This window comes from Colobus angolensis, unplaced genomic scaffold, assembly GCF_000951035.1.
Source record: "Colobus angolensis palliatus isolate OR3802 unplaced genomic scaffold, Cang.pa_1.0 Scaffold252, whole genome shotgun sequence".
Classification (NCBI taxonomy): Eukaryota; Metazoa; Chordata; class Mammalia; order Primates; family Cercopithecidae; genus Colobus; species Colobus angolensis.
This window is the reverse complement of record NW_012115733.1, coordinates 1584158-1609722: the sequence shown is the minus strand read 5'-3', so window position 1 is coordinate 1609722 and position 25565 is coordinate 1584158. Positions and strand designations below refer to the sequence as shown.

The following is a 25565-nucleotide window of genomic DNA, read 5'->3' as shown; positions in this document are numbered from 1 at the left end:
AAAAAAAAAAACCACGAAAGATAAATAGTAATACATTTATATGCATAGTATACTTTATATAGATCCTATGAGTGGTGTTCCAAGAAATAACAAGCTTCAGAAGTGAAACAGGCCCTTATATTGGCAGTTTTGTCATGTGATTCTGTGTGGTGTTGTTTAACCTTGCTTAGGAGGTCCAAATGTTGTTTAAATATTACCCAACAATGTTTGCTGATCTTATACATGTTGTGTGTTGCAATATTCACTATAAGGTACAGTTATTTGTAAGGCAGACAAAATAGTTTCATCATTAAAAAAGAAAATAAACTTATATGAGCCAACATGTGCCCAAAAGCCCAAGTAAAGATGCTTTGGATGCACTCTTAATCTGACCAACATCAACACAGAATGAAATTTTCTCTTCTTTTCTTTTCTTCTCTTTTCTTTTCTTTTCTTCTCTTTTCTCTTCTTTCTTTTCTCTTTCTTTTCTGATAGAGTCTCGCACTGTCACCCAGGCTGGAGTGCAGTGGCGCCATCTCCGCTCACTGCAAGCTCCGCGTCCCGAGTTCACACCATTCTCCTGCCTCAGCCTCCCGGGTAGCTGGGACTACAGGCGCCTGCCACCACGCCCAGCTAATTTTTTGTGTTTTTAGTAGAGATGGGGTTTCACTATGTTAGCCAGGGTGGTCCCGATCTCCTGACCTTGTGATCCGCCCGCCTCGGCCTCCCAAAGTGTTGGGATTACAGGCGTGAGCCACCGCACCCGGCCTTTTTTCTTTTTCTTTTTTGAGACGGAGTCTCACTCTGTCACCCAGGCTGCAGTGCAGTGGCACAGTCTCGGCTCACTGCAGCCTCTGCCTCCTGGCTTCAAGTGATTCTCCTACCTCAGCCTCATGAGTAGCTGGGATTACAGGCACACACCACCATGCCTGGCTAATTTTTGTATTTTTAGTAGAGGCAGGGTTTCACCATGTTAGTCAAGCTGGTCTCGAACTCCTGACCTCAGGTGATCCGCCCACCTCGGCCTCCCAAAGTGCTGGGATTACAGGTGTGAGCCACCGCACCCGGCTGATTTTTTTTCTTAAATAAAAAGTAAAGGCACTTCTTCCTGAATGACAGGCGAGAAGACAGACGGAGTCAATTTCTCGTGTGTTGTTGGTAATAGGAAAAACCTGCTAACAATCCTGTATTAGGCCTGGTTCCCTAGAAGCAGAAGCAGAGACAGGATTTGGTGTGAGTCCTTTACTGAGAGAGTCCTCTCAGGAGAAAGGGATTGAAGAAAGCAGGATAATGAAGGGCAGAAAAGTCCAGCAAGTTTGGATTGGTGAGCAGCAAGGGAAGCTTAGCTGAGACCATAAAACATGGCTTCTTAGTATCCCAGCACCCATTTGATCCACACATCAAGGTTAGCTTTTGTAGCTGAGGAAATGGCTTTATGGTCAATAATTTTGTACATTATTAAGTACCTTGGGGTAACTTTGTATCCTTCCCTACCTGACCATATATCATCATGTATGCATGGTAGTGTTCCAGTATAACCTATTATTTAGTTGACATTTGCACAGATTTCAAGTTACTTGTGCATGCTAAAGAAGAACATTGAGATTGCATTTCTTTTTAAATTTTATTTTAAATTGATATATAATTGTACATATTTATGGGGTACAGTGTGATGTTTCAATACATGTATACTTTGTGTAATGATCAAATCAAAGTAATTAGCATATCTATCACCTCAAACATTTATACAGGAAATTTCCCTTGGGGTATCTGTTCTCTTGGTTTTAATCATCACCTTGATGTTGTTAACTCCCAAGTCTTTGCCTCTCAATCTTCATCTCATCTGGCCTATCCAGCATCATTTTTGTATCTGACCCACTATCCCACGATGATTCATACATAGTAGGTGTTCATAAATGTCACTCACACTTCAGTCAAGCTGGTCTCTTTATCACAAATGAGGTATTGTGAAATTGAACACATGATTTGGACCTTAACTTTAAAAAAAAACAACAACAACACTAACTGGGCAAGTTAGCCTTTTGCAGCTTTCGGTTTCCTTATCTGCACTAGGAGTGATAATGCCATAGCATAGGAATGTAGGAAAAATTAAAGGAAATAATTCATTTTAACCACATAGCCCAGTGCCTAGAAATTGACAAGTACCTGGTAAATGTTGGTTCTTTCTCCTTTTTGCTGCATATTTAAGGCCTAGTTTTTAGGCCTCTTACTTAATTTATCCTATTTGGTTTTTACCACATCACACTTAGTTCTGACAACCTAGGACAAGAAGTTTCTTAAAAGAGTTGGAAAGTTTAAAACAAATAATATTTGTGTAATAGAACCTTGCTGGCTATGATTTTTGACTACGATTTCCTTTACAAAATAGGGAGGGTGGACCTACATAAAGTTGGCCATAATGCTTTTAAAAACTAAATAAATCAGTATACTAATATTTTTAAGTAAAATTTATAATCTGAAAAAATTACACTTGGGATGAAGAACATTTTTCATCTTTAATATTGAATTCTTAAGAACAGGATTGAATGGCACACTATGTTTCTTTTCCCCATGTTAGTCATCTAGTATTTCTTTGCATGTGCACTGTATTAAGACATCTGGGAGAGTCAGAGGAATAAGATAATGTTTTTTTTTTTTTTCCCATTCCCAAATGGCCAGCACGTTTCTCAATACTGATGTCTAGTTTTTATTTCAGTTGATTACTTGTGAACTACCGTTACGTTTATACACATGCCCTCATTTGGTTTTATACTCATTTGAACGGTTCTCAAAAATTGCCATCAACTACATGGTAATGCTAGAGGTACATTATATCTAGAGGATAACTGAATATGTTTAGTTTATATAGCATGAAAGAAGAGCTAGAGGTACATTATATCTAGAGGATAACTGAATATGTTTAGTTTATATAGCATGAAAGAAGACATAAGACTAAGTCCCAACCCAAAAGGTGAAGATTACCCAGATGTCCATCAGCTGATAAATATATAAAATGTGGTCTATCCATACAGTGAAATAATATTCAGCCACAAAAATTAATGAAGTGCTGATACATGCTGTAACATGGATACTGAAAATATTATGCTAAGTGAAAGAAACCCGACACAAAGTGTCACATATTGTGTGATTTCATTTATATGAAATATCCAGAATTAGCAAATCTATAGAGACAAAAAGTATAATAGAGGTTACCAGGGCCTAGGGGATGGGGAGTTACTGTTTGTTGGGTACAGAGTTTCTGTTTGGGATGATGAAATAGTTCTGGAAATGGATAGTGGTGATGGTTGCACACTGTAAGTGTACTCAATACTACTGAATTGTATACTTCAAAATGGTTCAGATGGCAAACATTACATGTAAGGGACTTGAAGATAATTGTTATAAGCCTCCTATTTTTCTTTCTGCACAGGTGCCATGGATAACAGAGGCTTTCAGCAGGGAAGTTTTAGTAGCTTCCAGAACAGCTCCAGTGATGAAGACTTGATGGACATTCCAGCGACCGCTATGGATTTCTCCATGAGAGATGATGTTCCTCCCTTAGACCGAGAAGTAGGAGGTATCATTATTGGTGATGATAATTTATCTTAATTTTTTTTAATTTATGTACAATAAAGTGCATTTATTTTCTGGCACATAGTCCTGTGAGTTTTTAAACACATGGCTAGATTATTGTAACTACCACCACTGACAGAATATAGAATAGTTCAGCTCTCTAGAGAATTCCCTCTTGCCACTCCTTTGCAGTCACACCTCCTTCCTCCCTAACCCCTGGTACCAGTGATCTTTTCTCTGTCCTTATAGTTTTTTCCTTTTCAATGATGTCATATACATGGAATCACATAGTATGTCACTTCTTGAGACTGCTTTCACTCAGATTAGTGCCTTGGAGATTTATCTAAGTTGTTCATTTCTTTTTCTTACTCAGTAGTATACCCAGGAGTAGGATCACTTAGTCATACAGTAAATATGTTTAACTTTATAAGAAACTGACAAACCATTTTCCAGAGTGCCTGTACCATTTTGCATCTGAACTAGCTATGTATGAGAGTCCTACTTGCTCTGCACCCTTAACAGCACTTGGTATTTTGGCCATCCTATTATAATACGTATGTAGTGTTATCTCATCATTGTCTCAATTTAATTTCCTTAATGCCTAATGATGTTGAATAGCATTTCATGTGCATATCTGCCCACCTTATATACTGTCTGATGAAGTATATGTTGAAATCCTTTCCTCTTTCTATAACTGGATTTTTTATTAACTGGAATACATTTGTAAAATTAAAATCCCCCTCCTTGGTTATCTGGTTACCTAGTTACATATTCTTTTCAATGGCTGCATACAGTTTCATGGTATGTTTGTGCCATGGTTTATTTAACCAAGCTTCTATTGATGCACATTTCAGTTGTTTCTGATCTTTTGCTGTTACAAACAATGCTGCAACGAGCAACCTTGTATCTGTCTCTTCTAAGCATATGAGAGCATTTTTGTCACATGAGTGTATGAAAGTGCCTATTTCCCCACAAAGTTACCAGTGCTGACATTACCATTCTTTTTTCATCTTTACAATATGATAGGATAAATAGATCTCAGCATTTTAATTTTCATTTTTTTACTTAATGAGGTTGAGCATATTTTTATATGTTTACACACCATTTCGATTTCTTTCTCTGGAAGTTTCCTGTTCATGTGATGTTCCTATTTTTCTAATGGGCTGATTATTCTTATTTCTTTATCAGAGTCCTTCATATACTATTATTACTATTTTGTCTGATGTAGGTTTAATATATTTTATCCACTTCTAGTTTGTCTCTTTTAACTTTGTTTTTTTAAATTTACAGATATTTAAAATGTTTATATAGCCATGTATATTGCCCCTTTCCTTTATGACTTCTGAATTCCTTATTGTACTTAGAAAGGACAGTATCACTTTAAGATTACATTTGTATAGTTACTTTAAAACTCTGTCTGGTTCTTTAACTGGGGTTGCCATTGTCAAGTAGACAGAGGACAAGGAACTGCTGTCAAATTCATTATTTAGCTAACTCATATTAAGTACATATAACATTGTAGACACTTTACTGAGCTCTGGGAATTAGCAAGGCTTGAAGATACCATCCCTGCCTTTATGAAGTTGATTATAGCTAGCTAAATAGCCACATAAATACTTATGATAGTTCCTACCCCTTAGAGTTATTTTCAGGATTAAATGAGATAATACATATATAGTGCTTATAACTATACCTGGCATAGAGTTAAGTACTCAATAACATGTTCAGTATCATTATTTTATTATTATTGCTAAAACCCTGTATTATAAGTTCTATAGCTCTTATAGGAATTTAGCAGAATAAGCATTTCATGTGTGGATGTGTCTGCGAAGGTCTGGAGATTTCATAGAGAAGGTGTTTTAGAGTGAGATCTTGAAAGATTAGTTATTTGGTAGGAAGAACGCTTCAGGCAGAAAGTATGCTTTTATAGAGATATCAACAGGCAGAATATATGGAGGTATAAAAATGCAGAATATAAGTCCGGATAGCTTAGTTGGTGTTACGCGCATCCGTATAAGAGACCACTTGAGCAGGCTTAGTGTGAGCAACAAGGCTGTTTATTCACTTGGGTACAAGTGGACTGAGTCTGAGAAAGGAGTCAGCGAAGGGTGGTGGGATTATCATTGGTTCTTACAGGTTTCGGATAGGCAGTGGAGTCAGAAGCAATTTTTTTGCGGGCAGGGGATGGATGTTACAAAGTCAGTACATTCTCAAGGGTGGGGAGGGTGTTACAAAGTACATTCACAAGGATGGGGAATATCACAAAGTATGTTATCACAAGGGTGGGGGAATGTCACAATGGCTTGACCATGGTGTGGCCAGCTCAGAGAACCTTACAGTCAAGGCCTTGAATGTCATGCTAATAAGTTTGAATTAACCTTATTGTCACTGTAAGGATGAAACTCCTTCATCAATTCATTCAACGAATAGTTTTAGAGCACCTGCTGTGAACCAGGCACTATTCTAGGCACTGGGGATACAGTGGTGGGATTAAGACAAATATTGACCTAGAACTTAGATCTAGGTGGGGAGGGCAGTAAACGAGTAAAAAGGTTACTTAGTTAATTACCCATCATGATGAGTACTAGGATGGAAATAAACTGAATAACAATAGATTATAACTGGGGAATAACACTTTAGTTAGGAAGGTCAGGGAAGGTTTCTCTGAGGAGGTGACTGGTTTGGGGTGAACATACCAGTATAAAAGCCACAGGTTAAAAAGAATAACAAGGAATTTGCCTTGGGAAGATATGTCAGGAAAGCGACAGTAGGACAGGGCCCCTGACTTTAAAGTTCATAAAGGAAAGGTACTGATGGTGTAGTATTTAGTGGTCATCTGCCTACTTCTACAAAAGAGAACTGTGTTAGCCTATTGCTTCCGCTTATGTGTAGTCATAACCATCCTGAGTCAGTTATACCAATCACCGACTTTAGTGAAGTGGTCAGTTAGGGGGATTCATAAGCTTACATTGGCTACCTCTACTTAAAGCCTTCTGGTTAAACCAGAGTGGCTAATCATTGTTACTTCTAATAGAAAATGGTATCCATCATCTATAACTGCAAAGTACTTTGTGTGTTCATGTTGCTCTCAGTAGATGATTGGGGCAAGTGACTATGTATTATTCTCATTTCATAGACTAGAAAACTGAAGCAGAATGAGATTTTGACATTACCTATGACTGTAGAATGTGTTTTCACATGAATAGTCCTTCATCACTTTTCATTAGACTTTACAGGAGAACTACTGCTTCTAGTTTACAAGGTCTAACCGTAAAATAATGAGGCTGCTTTTCATGAAACACACATGAAAAGCAGCCCACTTATAACCCACTCTGTAGTGATACAACTTTCTTGCTTTGCTTTCTAATTGCTCTTACTTTATTTAATGTTTTCACATGGGATTTCCTAATAAAGACAACAACAACAAAAAGGTCACAATGTCCTTGATATTCAGAGGTGAAACTGCATAAAATACTACATTTTGTACCAGGCACAATAGCACGCACTAAAAAGATTAGCGAGAAGGGGCTTGAAAGGCAATAAAAGTGGTTCTTGTTTTCCAGATGGCTAGAGGGCTTGCTTTATGAGGAATGAATAAATAAATTATGCATAGCATGGTTAAATGCATCTGAGGTAGTGTTATAGTAGTCTGTAAATTAGAAGAAACATAAACATGGAGATCTGAAAGAAGGTGGAGGGAATAGAAAAAGAGTTTGAGTAACAGAAAAACACGGAGGACTGTTCTCATAGTCCATCTGTTCTCACTTCCCTGCCTCTGCAGCCTGCACCGTATGGTCAGCAGTGCATTCATTCATTCATTCACTTATTCATTTGATACTTATGGAACACCCAGATATGAGCCTAGCACTGTGCTGTTTTAGTAATGCTCTTCGATTCCCTTTTTTTCCTCACCTCCCTGTCTTTCTACCTAGTGTGCCTTGCTACTCCCTAACTGTTGAATGAGGAGACATTCCTGGCAAGGAGAGTAACACAGGTAAAGGTCCAGCAGCATGAGAGAGCCTTTTATATTCAAGAAACAGAGTCTGCATATTTGAGGTCTAAGGCCCCTGGGGTGGGAAGGATGGTGGCAGTTGGAGCAAGAAGGAAGACTGCAGGGGCTAGGGTAGGAGGAGATCTAGTTAGAAATCTAGGTGGGGTCCAGATTGCGTACACTTTTTGACCTCATTTGTAACCAAAGCACCATCAAATGACTTAAAAGCAGAGGAATGATATGATCACATTTGAGTTTTAGAGAATTTTTGGCAATGTGGAGGGTGGCTTGAGTAGTGTAGGTTGGAGACGGGAAGACCAGTGAGTGAAACTTGTTTTTTTATAATCTAGGCAAAAGATCAAAAGGCCTGAATGAAGACAGCAGGAATGTAGAAGAAGAAATAAGTTCTAGACAAATTTCAGAGGGGGAACTGATAGGACCAATTAGATATGGGAAATAAAATAGAAAAGAGTCAGGGATGACTTCAAAGCCTAAGCATATTATTGCGTAGACTGTGTTCCCCCATACCGCCTGCTGAATTTCAACATAACCTACCAAAATCCAGGAGAGGAAAAAAAATCTTCATACTGAAATATGATAGAATAAAAAACCCGAGGGTACTTGAAATTTACAAAGTAAATTGCGAAACATTTCTTTTTTTCTTTTTTTTTTTGAGACAGAGTCTCGCTCTGTCACCCGGGCTGGAGCTCAGTGGCCGGATCTCAGCTCACTGCAAGCTCCGCGTCCCGGGTTTACGCCATTCTCCTGCCTCAGCCTCCCGAGTAGCTGGGACTACAGGCGCCAGCCACCTCGCCCGGCTAGCTTTTTTTTTGTACTTTTTAGTAGAGACGGGGTTTCACCGTGTTAGCCAGGATAGTCTCGAACTCCTGACCTCGTGATCCGCCCGTCTCGGCCTCCCAAAGTGCTGGGATTACAGGCTTGAGCCACCGCGCCCGGCCAATTGCGAAACATTTCTATCTGTTTTGCCACACTATAAAAATATGTCATAGTTTTCCTCCAGAGAGAAACTGAAAACAAAGTAAAATATCTTGGGTTCCAGCTCATGGAGAAATCTACTATCATCACTTCAGTTAGGCTTCCCTCAAGCTATCTGACTAGAGCAACTGTGTGAATTGTGTGGGAGCGAAAAGAAAAGGTATTATGAAATTTATCATTCTTAATAACACTTGAACTTCCCTAAACACTTAGCCTGGAAGAATGGCAAACATTAATGCTGCCTTTTGAACTTAAAAAAAAAAGTGGCCCATATGGAGAGCTCTGCAAGGCTATAAACCACATCAGTTTAATATGCTGAATCTTTAAAATGAAACCTATGATGATGTCCACAGGCTTTAAAGGGTTCATTTAGGTTACTTAATTAGGAAAACGGCCAAATTTTAGAATTGATATCCTCTAATTTTTCCCCCACTTACTTTTTTTGTATTAGCTAAAGTACATAATTTCTTCAGATTTACTTAGTTTTTACCTAAATGTCTCATCCAGGATACTATATTACATATTCATCATGTCTCTAAGGAGCTAAGGGTTCCTCTTGGCTGTGGCAGTTTCTCAGACTTTCCTTGTTTTTGATGACCTTAACAGTTTTGAAGAGTACCGGTCAGGTATTTTGTAGAATGTCTCTCAACTGGGATTTATCTGATGTTTTTCTCATGATTACAATAGAATTTTGGAGAGGAAGGCCACAGAGGTGAAGTGTCTTTCTCATTGTGTCTTATTAAGGAGCACATACCATCAATATGACTTATCACTGTTGATATTGACCTTGATCACCTGGCTGAGGTGTAATGTTTGCCAGGTTTATCCACTGTAAAGCTATTTTTTCTCTTTCCATACTGTACTCTTTGGAAGGAAGTCACTGTGTAGACCAGCGGTCCCCAACATTTTTGTCACCAGGGACAGGGACCAGTTTCATGGAAGACAACTTCATTTTCAATGAAACCAGTGGTGGGGGGTGAGGATGATTTTGAGATGAAACTGTTCCACCTCAGATCATCAGGCATTAGTTAGATTCTCATAAGGAGTGCACAACCTGGATCCCTCGCATGTGCAGTTCACAAATAGGGTTCGTGCTCCTCTGAGAATGTAATGCCGCCACTGATCTGACAGGAGGTGGAGCTCAGGCAGTAATGCTTGCTCGCCCTCTGCTCACCTCCTGCTATGCGGACTGGTTCCTAACAGGCCACAGACTGGTATCAGTCCATGGCCCTGGGGTTGGGGGCCCCCTGGTTTAGATCACACATAGGACTAGGAAGTTAGGTTTCACCTCCATGAGGGTGAAATATCTACAGAAATTATTTGGAATTGTTTTACATGGGAGATTTGTCTTTTCTCTCCCATTTATTTATCTATTAAATCATTTATATCAGTATGGACTTACTTATCTTGTCCTTTGAGTTATAATCCATTACTACGTTTTGTTGCTCAAATTGTTCCAACTTTGACTATGGGGAGCTCTTTCAATTGGCTCCATTTCCCTTTGACAAACTCCTATCATTGTGACAAACTCCTATCTTTGTGGGGTCTTTTTTGAGCATATCCTTATTTTTTTGGCATTATAGCATGCTCTAGGCTCATATTATGTATTTCCTCCCCCAGTGCTAGAATCAGCCGTTTCTCCAAGGAACCCTGGTTCCTTTTATTGGAGAATGGTATTAGAAACCATGATATGGATACTAGGTATGCTCCTTTCTGCTGATGCATTTGTTGCTTCTAGGCCCTGTTAGCCAATGCAGTAAGGAAATATGTGTATACTGACCCATACATATATACACACATACACACATATCTATGAATATATCTATATGTAACCACCTGTATCTACAGTAAACTAAACATGAGATCATACTCATGTCTCTAATTCTAATCTATTACCACATGGATCACTCTAGCCTCCTCCCTTTGCTTGTCTATAACCTCCGAACAGTGAAAAACCTGGTTCCTACCACTCACCATCTGTTACTTAACTGTTTACTTCTGGTATATAGTCATATGCTGCATAATGACATTTTGGTCAACTACAGACTGCATATATGATACCACATTTTAATAGTTTGTGGTATAAATAGTACCAAATTTTTACTGTACTTTTTCTATGTCTAGACATACTTAACCATTATGTTACAGTTGACTACAGTATTCAGTACAGTAACATGCTATACAGGTTTGTAGCCTAGGAGCAATAGGCTATACCATACAGTCTAGGTGTGTAGTAGGCTAGACCATCTAGGTTTATGTAAGTACACTCTATGATGTTTGCACGATGATGAAATTACCTAACAACACATTTCTCAGAATGTATCCCCATCATTAAGTAATGCATGACTGTACATGCATAGTGGTTTCAGAATTGTTAACCCATACCCTCCATAAGAAACAACTTTATCAAGAGTGCAGTGTTTATGCATCATTCCTTTTGCTTTAGTGTTACAAATTTTATTCATTTTCACAGTTACCTGGATCAACATTTTTCCCCTTTATCCCTTTCATTGAGGCTGTTTTATAAATTTGTGATGCAATTAAATTCTTTTCTCACGTGCTGCATTCTATCCTGGGATCTTCAATCTCCTAAATGATTTTTTTTATTTGCATACATTAGGTTCATTCTTTCTTTCTGCTGTGAAGTTCTATAAGTTTTGATAAATATATAGTGTATCTACTATTACAGTATCATGTAGAATAGTTTCACTGCCTTAACAAGTCCCCTGTTTATTACCTATTCAATCCCTTCTTCTCTTGAGTCCGTGGCAACCACTGACCTGTTTCTTGTCTCCATAAATTTGCCTTTCCCATAATATCATGTAAAATGAATCATACAGAGTATAACCTTTTTAGACTAGCTTCTTTCACTTACCAATATGCATTTAAGATTCATCCATGTCTTTGTGTGGATTTATTGCTCATTCCTTCTTATTGCTGAATAGTATTCCATTGTCTGTATATACTACTGTTCGTTTATCCATTCACCTACTACTGAAGGACATCTTGGTTGCTTACTGTTGGGGGCAATTATGAATGAAGTTGCTGCAAACATCTGTGTGCAGGTTTTTATGTGGATATAAATTTTCAAATCAAGTAAGTATTTAGGGGTGCGATTGTTGGATCATATGGTAAGACTATGTTTTGTTTTGTTTTGTTTCATAAAAAAAAGTGCCACCAAACTGTCTGCCAAAGTGCCAAAGTGGCTATACCATTTTGCATTCCTACCAGCTATGAATGAGAGTTCCTATTAGTTTGAATCCTTGGTATTGTCAGTGTTTTGGATTTTAGCCATTCTAATAGGTATGTAGTGGTGATATCTCATTGCTTTAATTTGCGTTTCTCTAATGACAAATGATGTTGAGCGTCTTTTCACATGCTGTTTGCCATATGTACATCTTTCTTTGGTGAGGTTTGGGTTTTTTGCCCATTTTTAATTTGGGATTTTTTTTTAGAGTTTGAGTTATTTGTATTTTGGATACCAGTCCTTTATCTTTATCAGATATATGTTTTGTAAATGTCTTATCCTAGTCTGTGGCTTGTCTTCTTGGCTTTTTTTTTTTTTTTTTTTTTTGAGATGGAGTCTCGCTCTGTCGCCCAGGTGGGAGTGCAGTGGCGCGATCTTGCTCGGCTCACTGCAAGCTCTGCTTCCTGGGTTCACGCCATTCTCCTGCCTCAGCCTCCCGAGTAGCTGGAACTACAGGCGCCTGCCACTATGCCTGGTTAATTTTTTGTATTTTAGTGGAGATGGGGTTTCACCACGTTAGCCAGGATGGTCTCGATCTCCTGACCTCGTGACCTGCCCGCCTCAACCCCCCAAAGTGCTGAGATTACAGGTGTGAGCCACTGCGCCTGGCCGTGGCTTGTCTTTTTATTCTCTTTACAGTAGCTTTTGCAAACCAGAAATTTTTAATTTTAATGAAGTCTAACTTATTATTTTTTTTCTTTGCTGGATCATGCTATTTGTATTGTATATAAAAAGTCATCACTGAATCCAAAATCATGTAGATTTTCTCCTGTGTTATCTTCCAGAAGTTTTATAGTTTTGCATTTTACATTTAGGTCAATGGTACATTTTGTGTTAATTTTTATAAAAGGAGGAAAGTCTTTGTTTAGATTATCTTTTTAACATACTTACGCCTAGTCATTGCAGCACTGGTTGTTAAAAACACTGTCCTTTCTCCACTGATTTGCCTTTGCACCTTCTTTAAAGGTTAGTTGACTGTATTTGTGTGGGTCTATTTTAGGGCTCTCTATTCTGTTCTCTTCATCTGTGCATCTTTTCTTTTGGCGGTACCATGCTGTCCTGATTACTATGGCTTTATGGTAAATCTTGAAATGAGGTAGTGTGAGCTTTCCACCTGTTCAGCTTCAGTATTGTGTTGGATATTCTAGATGTTTTGCTTTTCCACAGAAGCTTTAGAATCAGTTTATTGTAGCTGCAAAATGACTTGCTTGGGTTTCTGTTGGGATTGTGTTGAATATATAGATCAAACTGGGAAGAATTGAAATCTCGATAATACTGAGTTTTACATCCCATGAACATAGACTATTTATTCAGATCTTTAATTTCTTTAATCAGTATTTTGTAGTTTTCTGCATATGGATCTTGTGTATATTTTCTTAGATTTTGACCTCTAAGTATTTAATTTGGAGTGTGGGGGGGCTATTGTAAATAGTATTGCTTTTTAAAATGTGCAATTCTAGTTCATTACTGGTATAAGGAAAGCAATTGACTTTTGTATATTGAGTTTATATCCTGCAGTCTTACTATGTTGTGGTTTTTTTTTTTCTTTTTTTTTTCTTTGAGATGGAGTCTCACTCTGTGCCCAGTCTGTAGTGCAGTGGCGCGATCTCAGCTCACTACAAGCTCCACCTCCCGGGTTCATGCCATTCTCCTGCCTCATCCTCCCAAGTAACTATGTTGTCTTTATTAGTTCTAATAAGTTGGGTTTTTTCCCCTTCAGGATTTCTTTAGGATTCTTTGGGATTTTCTGCATAGACAGTTATGTCATCTGCAAATAAAGACAGTTTTATTTCTCTCTTTCTAACCTGTATAATTTTTATTACCTTTTGTTGTCTTACTTTACTAGCTAAGGTGTTGAATAAATGAATGGTAAGAGAAGACATCCTTGCCTTCTTCCTGCTTTTAGGGGAAAAGAGTCTAGTTTCTCACTATTAAGTGTGATATTAGCTGTAGGGTTTTTTGGGTAGATGTTCTTTATTAAGTTGAAATTATACTTTATTCCTACTTTGCTGAGAGTTAATCATGAATGGATGTTGAATTATGAATTATGTCAAATGCTTTTTTGTTGTCGATTGATATATGATTTTTCTTCTTTAACCCATTGTTATGGTAGATTACATTGATTTTTGAAATGTTGCTCCAGCTTTGCATACCTGGAATAAATTCCACTTGGTTGGGATTCCACTTGGTTGGAGTTAATGGATATTATGCAATGTTGAATTCAATTTTCTAATATTTTAAAAGGATTTTTACATCTATGTTCATGAAAGGTATTAATCTGTAGTTTTCCTTTCTTGTAATGTTTCTATTTGGTTTTCATATAGTTTAATGTTGGCCTCATAGAGTAACTTATGAAGTGTTCTCTGTGCTACTATTTTCTAGAAGAGATTGGGGAAAATTGGTATCATTTTATCCTTAAATGTTTGGTAGAACTTACCAGTGAAACCATGTGGGCCTGGTGCTTTCTTTTTGGCAAGGTTATTAATTTTTTATTCAAAAATAATAATAGTGAATACATTTAAGTTCTGCAGGTCTATTTTACAGCACAATGATGATAGTTAATAATAAGGTATTGTATGCCTGAAAATTGCTAAGCGAATATATTTTAAATGTTGTTACCACAAAAAATAAGCATGTGAGATAATGAATGTGTTATTTAGTTTGATTTAATAATTACAATGTATACATATATAAAAACATGTACACCTTAACTATTTATACAGTTTCTGTTTGTCAGTTATACCTTCATAGAGGTGGAGAAAAAATAGAAGTGGGTTGTTTAAGCTTTGTGTATTTTGGGATTTCTAGCTCTCTTTGTTATTTATCTCCAGTTTAATTCCAGTTTGGTAAGAGAGCAAACTTTGTATGATTTCTAATCTTTTAATTTTTTTTTAAGTGTGTTTTGTGGGCCAGGATGTGATCTATCTTACAAAATATGTGTAAACTTGAGAAGACTGTGTATTCTGCTGTTGTTGGATGAAGAAGTTGATAAATGTCAATTATATTCAGTTAATCCGTGAAAAAGATGATAATAATAGATATGGGACTATTCATATTTTCTGTTTCTCCTGTGTAAGTTTTGGTAGTTTGTGTCTTTCAAGTAGTTGGTCCATTTCACCTGTTAGTAAATTTGTGTTCATAGTATTTCTTTATTATCCTTTTAATGTCTGAGAGATCAGGAGTCATGACCTCTTCTTCATTTCTGATATGGTAATTTGTGTCTCCACTCTTTTTTTTTCTTGGTTAGCTTGGATAGTAGTCTATCAATTTTGTTGATCCTTCCAAAGAACCTGCTTTTGTTGATTTTTCTCTATTTTTTCAACTTTATTGATTTCTGTTCTAAATTTCTTATTGTCTTTGGTTTGCTTTAGGCTTATATTGTTCTCTTCTTCTCCTAGTTCCCTAAGATGAAAGCTTAGTTTATTGATTTTAGATCTTCTTTTCTAGTATATACATTTAATCCTATGAATTTCCCTCTAAGCACTGCTTTTGCTGCATCCCTCAATGTAACGTCTCATATATATTTTCATTTATTTCAAAATATTTTAAAATTTGTCTTGAGAATTTTTTGACTTACAGGTTATTTGGAAATGTGTTGTTTAATTTTCAGGTATTTGAGGATTTTCCAGCTATTTTTCTGTTAATGGCTTCTATTAATAGTTCAATTCCATTGTGTTAGGATTTACAGCAAACTGGCTAGGACTTGGGCTGTATTTCATGTTTGGTGTAACTAGGCGCCAGAGGCTTCAAATTCCTCTAGTGTCCTTGTTTTTGTCTCTCCTCTTGATTGTGAGTTTCCCTGAGGACAACTCCTCTAGAGAGTCTGTGTCTTGCAGCTCTTTCAACTGCGATCCACTATTATTATACTCGAGCCCTGCTGAAGTGGTGGTGAAGTATGGGGGAGATGGTAATTTTATAATGCTCTGATTAAACATCACTGTTTGATGGAACTGTGTTTTGTGGCTATGACCTTCATACATTTTTTTCCAGTAGTATAGCTTTTTGTCCTCCCTGCCCTCTACTCTCTTCTTTGACTGCAACATTCCCAATGTGTTTACTTGAAGCCCTGCACCCTGTTGAGTATATTCCCCTGCTTTAGGTGAGATAAGAAGGCTAGAGGGGGTGGGAGTGGGAGGAATGTCCTTCTCCCAACCAGGATAAGGCTCAGGCAAAGTATTTTCCCCTGAGGCCTTTGTTATGGAGAAATCTCTGGCAAATTTCACAATGATATCTCTTTCCCTCCCCTTGTCAGAGCCAGGAGGGATTCTTAGATCTTCACTGTGAGAACTTGGTGGGGTTCCTGGAGGTAGAGCTTTGGTGTAGGAGCTCCCCTGAGACTGTGGTCCCCAGGATTTTTTTGTACTCACACTAGTCCACACTCAGCCTTCAGCAGCTTGTTCAAATTGCCATTTGTGTTTCTACCAGCTCCAGCCATTTCTACTCCAGGTAAGCAGATCTCAGCTGTGTCTCTTTGAATAAGCTTGTCTCTTCAGATTTTGGGGTGGCAGTTTCCTCTGCAACCTCAGTTCTCCAATGGGTCCAAGAAAGATCATTGATTTTTTTTTGGTTTATCCAACCTTTTGTTGTTGTAAGGATGAGAGTAATAACTTCTAAGCTCTTTGCTTGCAGGAGCTGAATCCAGAGGTTCCCCATTTTCATTTGATAAATCCACTTTGGTCCCTTCTTGAAGGAAATATATTTTTTGGCTCCACTTTGTTCCAATTTATGACACATGGTAGAGGAAGGGGTTGCTGTAATGCCTCAGGGGGTATGCGCCGTATGTTTCTAAGATCTGGGGCTACCAGGTAATCCAGAGATACTGTAGCCATATGGGTATAGCTCTGTGTAGTTAACCATATGCCAGAAATGTTGGGTCTCAGTGAGATACTAGATAGTCCTATACCTCGCTGATGAGCTAAGTCTTACCTTTCTTTTCTAATGATTGGTAGCACCATTTTATGATCTTGCCAGTAGAGCATTCTCAGTTAGCTATGCAATCAAAATATCATTTGGAATTCCTTAAAGATAAGGGCCTCTCAGAAGTCATTCAATCCAATATATGAGTGACCAAACAAAAAATCAGCTCTTAAATGATAGAGTATGAATTTGGAAGGGACCTCAACATTATGCTTGCTAATGTCCCTTCATGTTACAGATGGCAAACCTGTAAACTCACAGAGAGTAAGGCAGTTGCCCAAGGTGACACAACTAGTGAGTTATGGAGCTAGGATTGGAATCCACATCTTCTCACTGCAGGATAATAGGTCTGATCACACTTTGTTCTTGTTTAAAAACTGAATAAGCCACCTTCCTCTCAGGGCTTTCCCTCTTGGTGTTCACCAGAAACTATCACCTGCTTTGTCCACAAGTATCCCAGTAATCTGCCTTCCAGAACGTAGGTCTGCTCCTTGCAATGTCCTGTCTCTACTCTTCCAGTTGCATTGCTAGTATTTTTTCTTTTCAAAATCACTTATATAACTCATAAATATGTCTCACTATAAAAGATTCAAACAATACACAGGTTTTTAAAATGTGAAAGTCTCCCCTGTTCTTCCCACTCCAGAGACAACCACCGAAAAGAATTCAGTATGATCCTTCCAGTTCTTTCTCTATCCAGTCACATATACAGACACACATTAAAAAAAAATTAAAAAAAAAAAGACATATTCTGCTTATTTCGTGACTTGCTTTTTTCACATAATATGTCTGGAATATATTTCTATTTCACTACACATCAGTCTACTTCTTTCCTTGCACCATTTCCCTATTACTAGATAATTTTATTGTTTCTGAGTTTTTGCTACTACAAACAGTGCTGCAATGAATAACACACATACACTGGTGTGCACGGGTGCAACTGTGTCTTTAAGGGTAATTCCCACATGAGATATATATATATGCTTTTTTGAAACTTATTTTTCTGTCCATGACATCACACAATTCCTATGAATCCAAGGAGAATCTCACGATTGGTATTTTTCTCTCTTGAAATTCCACCCCCCCACCCCCACTAAAGAATAATTGCTAGTCTTGTGTGCCCAGTTTTCTTTTGGAAATTAATAGAAACCAATGTAGACTTAGGACAGAACTGGAGAATTGCTGCTTCTAAAACAATAATTAGAAGTTATTAGGCAGGATCATGCTACCCAAAGGATTTCCCAGCACTGTGGTATGTGATATGCATTTTAGGGCAGTGTCTCCCTACCCATGACATTCCCCATTCTCTTGACAGTCCCATAAATGTGTACAATTGAGAAGGAAGGAATGAAGAATAAGTAAGGGAGTAGGGCACTGTTTACTTTTTGTGGAGAGCCCTCTCACCAACTTTGTCAAATCTAGCCCCTTTACTTCATTGCTACATTGCTTTCTGTGGCATCTTAGTCCAGTGGGAGCCTGCAGATACCAAGCCAAAGTCCTCATGCTGTTTTGGTTACTTTGATAACTCTATCAATTAGCACCCTGGTTCCACTGGCCATGAAAGTGAGTTGAGTCAGGAACTTCCAGATTTGAGCAGATGCTGGGAATAAGAGGGCTACAAGAGATACACCTCAAGCAAATATCTACAACCCAGTGAAGATGGAGTTATATCCACTGGGAATAAAGAGTCAGAAGGAGGTGTTAGAATCTGAATTCATGCTTGTCTCCACAGCTTTCCCTATGCCTTTCTGCTATGCCCAACCTTCCTGTATTTTTCTCATAACTCTCAAACTTCATTTCGATACAGTAGATTTGTTGGGGTTCTTACAGTTCCATTTCCCACATCCTTCACCACCCCTTTTATTGTCTAGCTCTCAGCAGAGTCAGGATAGAGTCTCTTCTTTGTTGTCCTTCCTGCATGGTAGACACCTTCAAGTTTTAACCTGCTGTAAACAGGAACCAAAGCAGTGGATCACTAAATGAAATGAGTGCAAGGATGAGATTCAAAACAACACAGGCACTGCCCAATCAGATTGGCTGTCAGACATAGCACTGGGGCAGTGTCCTGGAGCCTCCTGGTATTCCATTTGCTGGATCATGGGTAAGTTCAGGAGTTTCTAGGGTAGGGTGAGGTTGGGGAGGAGAGTCCTCAGGAAAAAAGTGGTTATTTATCTGTAGCTACTGAAGTATTTCAGTATTTAACAAACTGGTATGGCATATAGATGCATACCAACAGAATAGCTGCCCTGAATAAGTGTCCCAGGGGTCGACTAAGAGTATACTAAAGCGTAATGTGGTCCTGGATAGATATTATCCAGTACTTAGATAGGAGGGCTACTCCAACAACATTTGCTTTTTGACCCTGGACTTAGTTAAGTGGGAAAACAAAATAGAAGCAAAATGAAGGCACAAGTTGCTAGATAGAAAGTTCCTACAAATGTTGATTAATTATCAGGGCTTCTGCTGTAATGTACTATCAGACAAATAGGTGAAATGGGATGTGAAAGAGTTTATGTGACTTACTGGGAGATCTAGAATGGATGAACCAGTACAAGAAGCAAAGCAGGGTGCAGGTATGGAAGTAAGAAGTGACATATAATAGGCTCTTAGTAGTTGCTGTTGAATGCAAGTAAAGTTTAAATGACCACAGGATGAATATCTGCTGATGTGTGTTAGGCATAATGTTGAATTTTTTATATATGTGGTTCCAGCCTTGCAAAAATACAATATATCCCTGTAAAACTGAAATACATTTTTTAACGGGATTATTTTCAAGTCCTGTGATATGTACCAATGGCCCTGCCCCATTTCTTTGAGTGCTTATTTATTTCCTTAGGCTGTTGCCAATTAGTGAGCCCTCATGCAGCTGTAATATTACTAAAGCAGTACTTCAAGGTCTGTGCATGAGATTTCTTCCTATCCTTTTTCCCCTTGTGTTTTTGTTAGTGTTTAACTAGTTCACTTAATCAGTTACTGTTCAGCCCCCTAGGTAAATTTCTAATGGCATATTGGTTAGGGATTTAAATAAACATTATTCTCAACAGATTTTTTTTTCTTGTATTTTAAGGGGTTTTCCAGTTTAAAGCATCATGTGATTTTTAGAAAAAAAATTAGAAAGTGGTTTCCATAATGGGAACTGAGTTAAATACATTCATTTATATGCCTGCTCATTCAAGCAGTGTGTTTCTAAAGACCTGTTGTTAAATCTTTAGACCTGAGTATAACCCTACGGGAAAGCTGTTTCAATGTTGACTTTTTTCTCTGACTGGTTTACTGTACGTTTTTCCTGGACTCAGGCAATGCAAATTAGCCTTTTTGGGGGCTTTTTGTTCTGTCATTCAAGTTGAGATCTAATTGTACTTTAACTTGAATAATTTTTCTGTTAGAACATTAAGTTATTTTATATATAACATTTACTATGCCTTCAAAATTTGAGATAAGTTTTACTTCTTTTTCTTGTAGAGACAAAAATCTAGACTCACATAAGTACCCCAACCTGACATGTAGGCTCATTGTTTAATTTTACTCTGCCTTCCTTGGCAGCATATTTACACGCCAGAAGCTTAGCTCTTAATGCCTTGTTTTTTGAAAAACCTTTTGCATTTCGTTACTTTGCACATCATTAGTTGATGGGTAGATCATTTCTGCTGCCATTCTTGACAGTTAAATTTTAAAAATTTATTTTTTTCTACTAAGTTTTAAAAATGCTAAGAAAAGAAACCAGCTAGATGTGGAATATGACCAATGACTTAAGCTGTTTGTCATCAAGTCAGCTATAGATATCTTGATGAAAGTGTGTGAACAAGTTAAAACTTTTTCATTGATGAAACCTAAAATAGTAGCAATGGCTGTCATCATCATCATCATTATTATACATTTTAAAATATATTGTTTTTCCTATTCTAAAAAGTAGGATGAATATTTTTAAATTCAGAGCCCGCACTTGTGTCAGTTAACCATTTAGAGGTCTCCATGTGCTAAAAGTTTTCAAAATATTGCGCAGGGGCCACTGGCATTGTAAAAATTGGGAAATAGTCTGGTCAGATCAATGTTTCAGAAAGTATTCTGCTTATCTCAAAATATTCTATTATTGCGTTTTTATCATAGGATGCATTAAAAATTGGTAAGAATTTCTTTATCTGATTTTCACAATAATATCAATTGACCTACACTGAGCAGTCTCTATAATGAACACACACTAAAGATGGCAAGTTTGCCAGAGAAAGCATGGAGGGTAGAAAAGAATAAAAGAAGTAAAGCGTGTCAAACTCTGATACTGGTGCCTTATTTCTTAATCTAAATTATAATTAAATCTTATTTTAGTATGAGAACTGAATCATAACCACCAGCCCTCTAGTGCTCAAAGGAAGTAACTGTACATGGAATAAAAAAAAAAGTGCCTCCCTTGGAAGTGCTGATAAAGCATTTGAGAAACACATGAACTTTCATTAAAAGTTAATAACATGGCACCAGCCATGCAATCCATAGAACTATACATTTTTATGTACCAAAAAAGATAATATCTTTGCTAAATTGACTGCTAAATACTATAGCTGCTAAAGTGTAAAATAATCTAACAGATAATGTAAATCATACTAGATAATACAAGTGAATTCTGTAGTGGTCTTCAGATACTGTTACAGGTAAAATTGTGTTTACAAATGAGCAACTTGGAAGGAGGCTTTAGAGGTTGGGCACATTACCCTCTTTGAGTGAGACAGACATACTTTTCTAAAAGTTTAATCAAATAAGACAGTCACAGTTGGGCCACAAATGGTTTTTTGCTTCTTACAGCAGTGTAGCTCATGGCCACTTAGTACAGTCAGTTGCCACTTCATTTTCAATCCTTCTCCTTAATTAATGCTAGATTAGTTCATCAAGTGGGTGAGATAATATACCAATGATGAACTGAAAGCATACAGGTCCCATGCAATGCTTCACCTTTCATAAAGTTTTGTTGTATTAACATTTCAGGGCATATTGAACCTTAAGAATTGATGCGAGTAATACCATTTCAAAGCTCTACACATAGGGTCCAATTATTACAGCACACTGTGATTGGGTTAATGTTTAACAGTGGCTGTCTTTCACGTTCCCTTAGGGAATCCTCCCAATTTAGGGAGTTGGGAGATAGCAGTTTTATTCTTCTTTACCGAACTGGCCTTATTGTGCAATTAATTAAGACCTGCTTTAAAATAGCCTTCACAACCCTTTAAAACCATGGAAACATCATAGTGAATTTATTGTCAGGCTGAAATAGCTACTTTCATCCAGGTTGGATTAATGAGTATCAGAGTTGTCGTTGCTTTCTGGGTAGAGCATTACTACTCAGAAACAACTCATTTTCTTGACTATACTCTGGGTTTTCAAAGTGGTGAGGTGCTGTTAAAGAACCGACCTTGTATAGTAAGTTCACATGCAGTTCAGTTTTTCACATTTTTCTTTAATTATGACTTGTACCTGAAGCATAAAACATGTGTACAGTTTAAAGAATAATTATTAAGTGAACGCTCAGATAAACCACCTCCCAGATCAAGAAAAATGACCAGCATTCCAGAAACCCTACCCTTGCCATGTGCCCCTCCCACACGGCAGTCCTCTACTCTGGATAGCTTCTGTCTTTACTTTTGCCATTTCCTTGCTTCTCTTTGAAATGTAATCACTTACATTTGTATTCTAAAGTGATATAACTTGCTTGCCTGTTTTTGAACTTAGAGGCATACAATCGTAATGAATGTTACGTGCATTTTTGTGTCTGGTATCTTTCACTCAGCATTAGGTTTGTGAGACTTTACCCACGTTGCTATCCAGTGTATTTTTTAAAAAGCCTTTTTTATATTTGCTTTTTCCCTTTTATACTTAGGACCCCTGTAACTCTAAATTCTTTTGGGTATTTCTACTTTGCCTTCTTGGACTTTCTGCTAAATGAAGATTAAGACTTGTCTGGACCCAGGTTTTCTGAGCTGACCTGACTGCCACCAGTTTGATGGCATTTGTTTAGATGAGACTACATCTTTAAGGCTTCTGTGCCCAGTTAAAAGTCTTCCTTTCTCCCAGGCTGGTCCAAAGGTCTGGTCACGTGACTCCAGCAATGACATCACATTCTGACCGCCAGGGAACACTGGTAGTTCTTTAGGTGGCGTTTGTTGCTGTGAAAGGCAGAGAATGCAGCAAGTGCCCTTCTAAAGCACTTCAGACTGGGGCTTCTTTTGTAAAAGCTCCCCAACCTAAATGACCAAATGCGGGCTGCCAAGGTTATTTCTTCCTTGAGGCAGAAAAAAAGAAAACTGTGATTGAAGGTAAGCAGACTTGAGCCCGACCAAGGACTGAAGCATGCCCCCCCCGGGAGCAGGGGGTCTGGAGAATCGCACACAGTCTGTTGTAGGATTCTAATCACTGCCTGCTCTTTGAGAGGGGCCTGACAATTGCGTTTCTAAGGAAACCGGACTACAAAGGAGGAGGATGCGGTGCTCATGTTACCTAGTGATGTAATAGGATTCTTTCTTTCCTGCTAGAAGCTGTTGCAGATCTTCATTTTGCCTTAATATCCTTAAAGGTGGGGGCCTTATTTGATAGCTAGTGTAACATTAGATAGCTATCAGATGATTTTTAAAATCAGTTTCACAAAATCCTGTTTTTCCCCTTCTGAAAGGAAAACTCTTAAACCAGAGCAAATTCAACTGGAGCATTAACCTGCCTTAAAAAGTAAATATCTGGTTGTTTGGTGTCCTGTGTTCATGTCAGCATGGGACTTGAGAATTGAAACAGCTTGCCCTCCCCCACCTCCACACACACATACTTTATCCTTTTTCTGCACTCATTTCCTAGCTGGCTTTTTCCCTCTAAGCTCTCAAGAAACACACCAGCTTTCATCTTTATCGGTATGACACTGACATGATAGGAAATGCTGGGCTAGTGATTCAGCAGCCATCCATTTTACAGTCAGGTACGAATGAAAATATGGAAAGGACTTTGGTTTGGGGTTTTAAGATTAACTTGCTCACCTTTTCCACTCCACCCCCACCCCACCCCACCCCACCCCCACCCTACAGATGATTTGGACTCTGCAGAGTTTTTTCTTTCAAATATGCACCTTGCCTGTGAAAGGCATGCTGACTTAAGTATTCAAAAGACTTACAATTGGTCAACCAATTGTAAGTACAGCTTGGGGTGTTCCTTCAAACTTTCCCCATAAGAGTGCTAAAGTTGTCTGTTTGGAGTTTACAGTGAAGATGGGGATGCAGATGGGAGGAGAGGGAGTCAGTTTAGGCCCACTTGGGCCTCCTCTGCAGAGGGATTCATTACCAAACAGTCTGGAGGAAGCCTTGTCCCTGCCAAGGTTGGTGCTGCAAATGTGAGCTTTGGCTGGGTGAATTAAATGATGACATTACTCTGCACTTTTCCCCAGTGTGCATTTGCATAGATTCCTCAGTACTGTTTTGTATTTTGTGTTTAATAGCAAAATCTTATTCCATCAGATGATGTTGCTGAAATATTTTGTCAAGTTTAAGCCTTGTGTGAGTATAGCTTGTGAGTTTAAAACTTTCTCCCCCATTCCCACCGTTCATCAAACAAATTTTGGTTCAGTTGATATTTACTGATTCTTGGATATGTGCTAGACACCATAGAGAAGGGAACGATGAATCAGATATCAGGCTACCAGCAAAGAGCTTCTAGTCTAGAAAGGAAGATAAAGCATATGCAAAAGTAATTGTAATAAAAGTACCCAAAGCAAAGTAGATAAGGGACTATGGTGGGTGGGCAGGTGGATATGTTTCTTCCAGTTGAAGGATCAGAGAGGGACATTTCATCACTGAATCATGCACTGTTCTTTAAATCTCTGCTTGTAAATCTTAGACTGTGCTGCATACTTAGAGCTCCTACAAGCCTGTTATGTCAGAGATCAAGTCTTATACCTATTGAAGGGAAATTTGTACGTTCCAGCGAACTTGTGAAGAGGCCCACATGCTTTATTTGGAGTCCCCAGTCAGGCAAAAACCACTTCATAGGATTGAATTATTGCCTTATAAATGTAAAATGGTTCTTGATGTGATATGGCTGCAAGTGCCTTTGACCCTTTTCTCTCCCTTCCACAAACTGAAATACCTAAGCTGCTCCAACCTCCTTTTTGTCTTTTGTTTCATAAATCCTTTCCCATTGCACATCAACTCCTGTTGTTTCTCTCTTTGTACTGTCACTCTCATCTGTCGCTTTCCATTCACACTGCCTTTAGCCACTCATCATTTTGTGCCTACACCACAGAAACCTCTGAATGTAATGGATGTTCCTACCAGATGACTGTATTCCTTTATCAACCCCAACTGTAGTCATCTGATAGTTTAAGGGCCTGCCTTTTGGAACCAAAAAGAACGTGTTAAAAATGTTAAGAGTTTCTGAAGTACTAATGTCTGTTTCTTGTTCAATACAGAGGACAAGTCGTACAATGGTGGAGGAATAGGTTATTCAAATAGGATCATGGACTTCTTGGAGGAGCCAATCCCTGGTGTAGGGACCTATGATGATTTCAATACAATTGACTGGGTGAGAGAGAAGTCTCGAGACCGGGATAGGCACCGAGAGGTAAGACAAAAGATGACACTTGGGTAAGTGTTAGGAAATACAGGGGAAGAAATTGAAGATACATATTCTTTCTATTCTTTCCTTTCTTCAACCCTGGATGTGACTGAATCTGGTTTCTGTTGGCAATATAGGGTTTCATTTTTAAATTTGTTTTTAAAGACATCTTGCACATAATATTTTGAATTACACTTTAAGTTCTAGGGTACATGTGCACAACGTGCAGGTTTGTTACATATGTATACATGTGCCATGTTGGTGCTTGCACGTAATTTTTTTTTTTTT

General features: G+C 38.1%; 1 protein-coding gene across 3 annotated transcripts in view; it reads left to right on the top strand.

Moving 5' to 3' along the window:
* CLCN5 (chloride channel, voltage-sensitive 5) overlaps positions 1–25565 on the top strand; it is a 167627-nt gene that overhangs the window by 111589 nt on the left and 30473 nt on the right. For 2 of the 3 annotated variants that reach the window (XM_011946640.1, XM_011946641.1), the window contains exons 4-5: positions 3410–3556; positions 25132–25283. In XM_011946640.1, the coding sequence (XP_011802030.1) occupies positions 3410–3556; positions 25132–25283 (299 nt within the window). Of the gene's footprint in view, positions 1–3409; positions 3557–22801; positions 23003–25131; positions 25284–25565 lie in introns of those variants that run through there. The other variant, XM_011946642.1, reaches the window with a different exon arrangement.